Raw genomic sequence first — 8,184 nt, 5'->3', positions numbered from 1 at the left:
GGAGGAAGTGGAAGAGTCTGCCATACGTAACCGTTTGTGTTGAGCGCGTGATTTTGACGCGCCATGTTATGCTTCCTTATGCGCGTGTCTTCGATTTGGGCTGGGCCAACTTGGATGCTTGGATACTTGTATGTGTAGCAGGCCCGTATCATACGTAACCGTTTGTGTTGAGCGCGTGATTTTGACGCGCCATGTTATGCTTCCTTATGCGCGTGTCTTCGATTTGGGCTGGGCCAACTTGGATGCTTGGATACTTGTATGTGTAGCAGGCCCGTATTTTTTATCGATATTTATGTTTTAAAGTTAATACAATTAACTTAAAAATGTAAATGTCAATAAGTTGTATTAGTAATAAATCGAATCAAGCTGATTCGATTTACTAGGTGACTAAACTAAATCGAAACAACCTAATTCATATTGTATCGAATTTTATTCATTCATAAATCAAAGCTATCTATTTCGATTTGCCTTTTCGAATCATACTGATTCGATTTAATATTCGATTTACATAAATTTATGCATGAAGACATGCACGTTTTTTAATTTAAGACTTTCATATAATATTGAATTTCACTTTATTTATTAATGTTATTTACCCTAAAAGTTATAAATCCATAATTGAAATGTGAACAATAACAATATACAAGTATACAACTAGAAGGTCGACCAAATGAGCCAACTTATATCACCTCAATCCATAAATATTTTAAGTTTTTAACGCTCATTTTAATCTCTTAATTATCAATTACTTCAAAATTATCACGGACTTAAGTTGATCTCAGTAATCAGTATCATTTATGTTATGCTTTTATTTTATGTTTTCATGTAATACTAAATTTATGTCAAACCAATTTCTTTTGTGAACTACATATTATTTTTCCTGTAAAAGGAATACAAGTATATTTTAATAATAATATGACATTTCAAACACACTTTTACATTTACTTCTACAAGATTAGTTTTTAACTTTATATTATATGCTTTGACGTAATAGTGAATATAAATCAATCGCTTTATTTTTTTCGCAAAAAGATAAAATTCTAAACATGAACATTCACATTTATCGTTACCTTATAAAGAGAGAAAATGTTGTAGAACATTGATATATACATGTAAGCACTTACTTAAGTACATACTAAATTACTAAACCAAATAAGGAATATCTATGAGTTGATAATAGAAAGATTACAATTCTAAGATAAAACCAATTTTTTCATCAGCATGACATGTTGGCAATGCATCTAACATTGTCTTAAAATCAGCGTTCTCATCAATCTTGAAGGTACAAATAACCTTGACAATCTTCAAGGCATGCCACCAACATTTTGTATTACTTGAACTGCAGTGGCACTTCCCTTCCTTTCTTCCCATCAGTGTCTCATACAAAAACTGTTGTTTTTTGCAAAATAACAAACGGAATTAGAAAGAACGTATTGATGATAAAGTATATAAACACAAATGCAGTCACTGCTGGGATGGAAGTACTGTTGTCGTTGTAAATGCAAGACTCAATGCAAGACTCAGAGAAAATTTGAGGATAATGACATACCTGAATGAATGCTTTACCATGAACATAAGAGCGAAAACTAAATGAAATAGAGTTCGGGCAGCAACTTGAAAGCAAGTAATTCATAAAAGGGAAATAGAGAGCTTCGTAGTCCGGAGAAAACTGTAATTCCAAGCGTTTAATAGTTGGAGGAATAGATGAAACTTGGAATGCACCCTGCTCTGGTTCAGTCTACAGAATTCAGACAAACAAACAAATAAATAAAATACGCAAATATGTAAAGCAGAATGAACCAATGTAGCAAGTGTACATACTTACTAGAATTGACAGACAGATAAAGAGGGAGACTGATGCCCAAATCTTTTGGGGTTTAATGTTTTGGACAAATTTCCTCAAGCTACAAAGGTCCCGAAAATCCACATCGCTAAAACTATTGACTTCCAATTGATTAGAACATTTCTGAAAAGATATACCAGGTTGGTTGTTTCCCTCATACGCAAATGATAATAAATTTCGAGCATCAATGTTAAGCTCCTCCAAGTTAGAGCAGTATGATAACTTCAAGACCTTGAGTTGAGCACTTGAAATATTAATCCTCTTAGACATCGAGCAATTGTCTAGTTCCAAACTCTCAAGGAAAGGAAATTTAGAAAATAGTTCAAGAAACCATTTGTCTCCAATAGCAATGTTCTTCAAATTCCATAAGCACAGCCATCTCAAATTTGTGCAACTATCTAAATTCAGCTTGAAATATGTATTTAGATACTGAAGACAACAATGTAAGCTCTCAAGATTTGGAGCATCAATATATACTTCCCGCATTCCTTGAACATAAACTTTCTTGAGCTTATGTAAACCATGCAAGAATAGTGATTCCACAAGACTGAACTCATACACTTGAGGAATTCCTCCGATTGGAGGGTTATAGACAGCACAATCAATCACGGTTAAATCTTCAATTAGAGGACAATGAGAAATGAGATGATCTATAATCCCTTCATGTCCAAAAAATATATTGCATAGTTTTAATATTCTCACTGAGTAAAGCTTGATGGAATGGGTGAGGAATGCTTGGCCAACTCTGATTCGGTCCATCAACACCAACTTAGTAAGTGATTTGGATTCAATGACACTGAGTGGAAGGTCATAAAACCTGTCCGAACTGTGTCTCCCTACATAGCGACCAGGGAGGCGAAGCTGTAAATGTAATACTTCGCCACCACTTTCAATAGCCATCTTCATCCATAGATCAACATGGTGGGCCATGCACTTATAGTCTACATAGTCCATGATGAGCTTGAATTCTTTGATTGCTAAGCCTAGGTCGCGGAGCCTCAGTAATCTTCTCCCAACATAGTCAATAACTTTGTCTATTTTGCTATGATAATTGTCTACCGTTACATCTTGACTCTTAAAATGTTGATCGCTGCAAATAGACAATATCGGAAAGGTAGACCATGTTTCTCTCCAAGCCTTTGATAAAACACTAGTCCTGGCAGAATCTCTGTCCGGAAGCCTTGCGAGAATGTCATGAAGTATAGCTTCTGTGAGGTGAAATAATTTTTGAGATGGAGTTAAGACATAAAAAGAAAACACAAGAGACTAATTTTTTTTTCTCTATAGAAGTAAGATGATTGATGTACATATACTCTAACATTATAATTTTTAGTATTTTTTAAAATGGTAAAAAGTATAAAAGTCGGAGTATCTCAAATCTTTTACGATTTTAAAAATTAAAGGATCCGATTCTGTACTTTAGAAATATATGTACTCTAAGAATTTAAACTTTTTAATTTCTGTACTCCAAATTAAACTTTACTACATTTAAAATTAATATCCCAAACTCCAGAAAAATACTATTATTAAATTAATATAAAAAAATAAAGTGTAGACTTTATCTCCTTTGTCACTAAAACATGAATTTCAATTTTTCCTCCTATCTCCTATGTAACCTCACTAGTTACTAGACTAACGAAAAGCTCGTTGTTCCAATAACAGAAAAAGGGGGGAAATATTAAAAAATAAACTTACCTTCTCCGATAGTGTGTGTTTGTGGTGATTTGAAGAGTGTAGAAGTGCAGTATTTTTTTGCTTTGGGATAGATGTCAGATGATGTGAAATAAATGAGCGAATTTTTAGGCTCAAGATTTTCGTTTCAGTGTTTTATACTCTCACTTTAAATGGTGAAAGAAGAGACTTCTCTTCTGAGCTTAAGGTTAAGGTTTCGATTTCAATATTTTATACTCTCATTTTAACGGTGAAAGAAGAGACCGACAGAGAAGCGGTTTTATTTGGTGATCTTATAAAAAATATATTTTTTTGAGTTTTTTTTTTATAAATTTTATAAAAAAAAAAGTAATTTTATGTTTAAATATTTTGTAAAAAAAATTATATTTATTAATTATGTTTAGGTAAAATAAGATAAAAGTATTTTTTGTTTATTTATTATGTGAAAATTATTTTTTTTATTTTTTCTTAAAAATATAAATTGTAATTTTTTTAAAAAATGTAAATTGTAATTTTTTAAAAAATATATTTTTTATTTTTTAGTATTTTTATTTTTACTAATAAAAATTTATTAAACACACTAAAAAATAAAAAAAATATTTTTTATCAACTTAATAATATTCAAACAAACACAAAAAAATTACATTTTTTATTTATAAAAGATGTAGTTTATAAATATGAAATCAATTTTGTTATTGATATACAAAGCCTACTAAGCATCAAATTAGTCTATCCTTAAAAAAAGATAAATTATCAAAATATTACTTGAAAGTTTGTATCGCTAATAAAACAAATTTTAAAAAATACCAACGATAAATAAATTCATAAAAGATTTAAAAATACGAAAAAAAGAACTTGATACTCAAAATGTTGTGGCATGTAGACAGTAGTTTAAGTATTTACCCGAATCCTATGTAAAATTTTCATCCGAAATTTTCAGAAAATATACTTTAAAAGACTTAAAAGGATAAAAAAAAGGTATGTCTAAAATGAGTACAATAAATATATGTTTATAGGATGCGCCATGTTTATATAAGTCGTTAGATTTTAGTAGATGAAAATCAAAGGCTAATATAAAAGAAGAGCATTGATAGATTCTAATAAATACAGAATATCCTAATACATAAATAAATACTTTAAATGACAGTACTTCAATACACAAGACTTTAAATGACAACAAAATCTTTTATTCTTAAATAATTAAATATAAAATATATAAATACAAAATATATGAATATTTTTTATTCATTAAGATTAATTATTATGTAAAAAATTTTTATAATATTAAAAATTATATTTTTTATATTTGTATGTTATAGTTTAAAATATCATTTTAATATAATTTTTTTAATATTATAAATTTTTTTTGCATAATAATTAATTTTAATGAATAAAAAATACTCATATATTTTGTATTTATATATTTTATATTTAATTATTTAAGAATAAAAAATTTTGTTGCTATTTAAAGTCTTGCATATTAAAGTATTGTCATTTAAAGTATTTATTTATGTATTAGGATATTCTGTATTTATTAAAGTCTATCAATACTCTTCTTTTATATTAGCCTTTGATTTTTATCTAATAAAATCTAATGGTTTATATAAACATGACATATCCAATAAATACATAATTATTGTGCTCATTTTAGACATATACTCAAAGAAAAGGATCTACAAACAGGATCAAATAAAGCTATGCTTAAATGGTTAAGATTACAAATATGAAGAAAGAGTATTTACCGAAGAAACTTTGCGGCTTCGTTCAGTCTTTCTCTAACTCCTCTGTTGAGCACTCTTCGATAAGCTTTATATATAGCTACTAATGATCTAATCCCTCTTCTACAAATAATAATCATTATCATAATCAGTTATCATAATAATATATTATGATTTTTAAATTTAAAGTAACTAAAATTTTAATTTTTCCATTTTATACCTTGTCACTTTAAAGAAATTAGTCATATAATTTTATACACAAGTGGTAACGTATAACACAATCATAAAACAATTACCATAAAAGACTATGTATATTTCAATTGAACAACATCTCTTAGATAAAAAGTACAAAACCACGAGAATAGGGACCCTCACTTTCTTGATTTAATTCGGGGTTTTGTTGGTGAGAATGAGAGCAAGAATTTGTGGGTTGCTCACCACCCAACGTGTGGGAGAGGAACGACTAGTGTGTTCAAAACTCTAAATCTAATCTAATTTGAAAATACATCAAATTAGTTTTACTTTTTGTTTAAACAAAAACATTGAAATATTTGATATGGATTTTTAGTTAGAGCAGTATGTTATTTGTTGTTTAATTGAGTGAAATCTCTTCATCTTGCTTGCTTTGCTTTGCTTTCTTTTCTTTTAACCCTAATATTCACAAATCAAAAGAATTCAAATTTCATATTTAAATTTTGAAAGTAACTCAATTCAATATTTTAAATCAAATATCGTTATATAATATTCTATTTTTATAATTAAATTAAATTGCTCACCTCTCAAACTTTAGGTGACTATATATGGTTTTCCCTAGGTTTAATTTAATTAGGGGTAAAATAATTATTTTATGAGTGGCATTAAATTGGTAATTTTAAAATTGGTGATTTATATAGTAGAGTTAAATATGTACAGAGCTACAGATATTCCGTGTGATGCAATGAGAAACGCACACAATACAAATATTTTCATCAGCATAACATGTTGGCAATGCATCTAACATGGTCTTAAAGTCAGCGTTCTCATCAATCTTGAAGGTACAAATAACCTTGACAATCTTCAAGGCATGCCACCAACATTTTGTATTACTTGAACTGCAGTGGCACTTCCCTTCCTTTCTTCCCATCAGTGTCTCATACAAAAACTGTTGTTTTTTGCAAAATAACAAACGGCGTTAGAAAGAACATATTGATGATAAAGTATATAAACACAAATGCAGTCACTGCTGAGATGGAAGTACTGTTGTAAATGCAAGACTCAGAAAATTGGAGGATAATGAGATACTTCAATGAATGCTTTACTATGAACATAAGAGCAAAAACTAACCGAAATAAAGTTCGGGCAGCAACTTAAAAGCAAGTAATTCATAAAAGGGAAATAGAGAGCTTCATCTTCCGGAGAAAACTGTAATTCCAAGCGTTTAATAGTTGGAGGAATAGATGAAACTTGGAATGCACCCGGCTCTGGTTTACTCTACAGAATTCAGACAAACAAACAAATAAATAAAATAGGCAAATTTGCAAGCAGAATGAACCATTGTAGTAGCAAGTGTATACTTACCAGAAGTGACCGACAGATAAAGAGGGAAACTGATGCCAAAATCCTTTGGGGTTTAATGTTTTGGACAAATTTCCTCAAGCTACAAAGGTCCCAAAAATCCACATCGTAAAACTATTGACTTCCAATTGATTAGAACTTTTCTGAAAAGATAGACCAGGTTGGTTGTTTCCCTCATATGCAAATGATAATAAATTTCGAGCATCAATGTTAAGCTCCTCCAAGTTAGAGCAGTATGATAACTTCAAGACCTTGAGTTGAGCACTCGAAATATTAATCCTCTTAGGCATAAAGCAATTGCCTAGTTTCAAATTCTCAAGGAAAGGAAGCTTAGAAAATAGTTCAAGAAACCATGTCTCCAATATCAATGCTCTTTAAATTCCATAAGCACAACCATCTCAAATTTGTACAACTATCTAAATTCAGCTTGAAAGATGAATTTGGATGAAGACAATAATCTAAGCTCTCAAGATTTGGAGCATCAATATATACTTCCTGCATTCCTTTAACATTAACTTTCTTGAGCTTATGTAAACCATGCAAGAATAGTGATTCCACAGAACTGAACTCAAACACCGGAGGAATTTCTCAAGTTAGAGGGTTATATACAGCACAATCAATCACGGTTAAATCTTCAATTAGAGGACAATGAAAAATGAGATGATCTTGTTCTCTAAAATATTTTTAATATAACATTTATTAAAATATACTATATAGTATAAATAATCTATCTCTCCGCACATTGCGCGGGTCTCACTCTAATTAATTATAATGACAATATATGTGCATTGTGTAAAAATGATATAGAATTTGTACATCATTTATTTGTTGCCTGTGAGTTTATGTGGCAGGTGTGGAGTGCTTGATTGAAATATGTTGATAGAGCATGGGTTATTTCAGGATCAGTTAAAGAGTTCTTCGAGAGTTGGACTGGAGTAGCAGGCGAAAAGCTGGAGCAAAAGAAATGGCTAATAGGCTTCTTTGCGGTTATCTGGAACATTTGGGTGGAGCGAAACAGAAGAGTATTTGAGAGACCAGAGACAAGTGTTGAAAGTGTACAGATTATGTTATTTTCGAGTTATAGGGAATGGTGTAGAGTTGATCCGATTGGTTGTTGATGGCAATATCGGAGATGACAACGGATTATCCTTGTTTTTAGTGTCATTATGTCTTTACTGCTCCACTTTATTGTGTTGAGCTCCACTTGTTCAAAAAAAAAAAACTAACTACAGTGATGAGATTTTTCATAATAAAATTCATAAAATATTCATCAAATTTTCATCATGACCCAAAATTTCCCCTTTGAAACTCATAAATACTATAATAATAATAATAATAATAATAATAATAATAATAATAATAATAATATAAAGATCAATGTGGGAACCTATGTAGATT

The 8,184-nt window shown here is 29.9% G+C and overlaps 3 protein-coding genes across 4 annotated transcripts in view; all 3 read right to left on the bottom strand.

The window, feature by feature from the left end:
* Positions 1–8,184, bottom strand: part of LOC107617629 — an 80,210-nt gene that overhangs the window by 35,625 nt on the left and 36,401 nt on the right. The gene's annotated exons all lie outside the window — the stretch shown is intronic.
* Positions 1–8,184, bottom strand: part of LOC107617467 — a 36,309-nt gene that overhangs the window by 19,696 nt on the left and 8,429 nt on the right. The window contains exon 1 of one of the 2 annotated variants that reach the window (XM_021111326.1): positions 3,539–3,671. The exons of the other annotated variant lie outside the window; for it this stretch is intronic. The gene's annotated coding sequence lies outside the window, so the exon portion shown is untranslated. Of the gene's footprint in view, positions 1–3,538; positions 3,672–8,184 lie in introns of those variants that run through there. 2 annotated transcript variants of the gene reach the window in all.
* On the bottom strand, positions 1,145–3,051 carry LOC107614725. Its single transcript, XM_021111330.1, has 3 exons — positions 1,826–3,051; positions 1,550–1,738; positions 1,145–1,389 (listed from the first exon to the last, which is right to left on the bottom strand). Exons 1-3 carry the CDS (start codon positions 2,795–2,797, stop codon positions 1,186–1,188), a joined length of 1,365 nt encoding a protein of 454 aa, XP_020966989.1. The 5' UTR covers positions 2,798–3,051; the 3' UTR covers positions 1,145–1,185.

This window comes from Arachis ipaensis, chromosome B09 (genome assembly GCF_000816755.2).
Source record: "Arachis ipaensis cultivar K30076 chromosome B09, Araip1.1, whole genome shotgun sequence".
NCBI classification, from domain to species: domain Eukaryota; kingdom Viridiplantae; phylum Streptophyta; class Magnoliopsida; order Fabales; family Fabaceae; genus Arachis; species Arachis ipaensis.
Note: the sequence above shows the minus strand (reverse complement) of the source record. Positions and strands in the feature narration are given on the sequence as shown.

Bases quoted from the DNA above. Each gene is read 5' to 3' on its own strand.
- LOC107614725 (XM_021111330.1), bottom strand. From the start codon at position 2,797: ATGGACTATGTAGACTATAAGTGCATGGCCCACCATGTTGATCTATGG. The intron at 1,739-1,825 runs GTAAGTATGTAC...TGAATTCTGTAG, and splicing joins TTATCTGTCTGTCAATTCTA to ACTGAACCAGAGCAGGGTGC. The intron at 1,390-1,549 runs GTATGTCATTAT...AAAAAACAACAG, and splicing joins ATGGTAAAGCATTCATTCAG to TTTTTGTATGAGACACTGAT.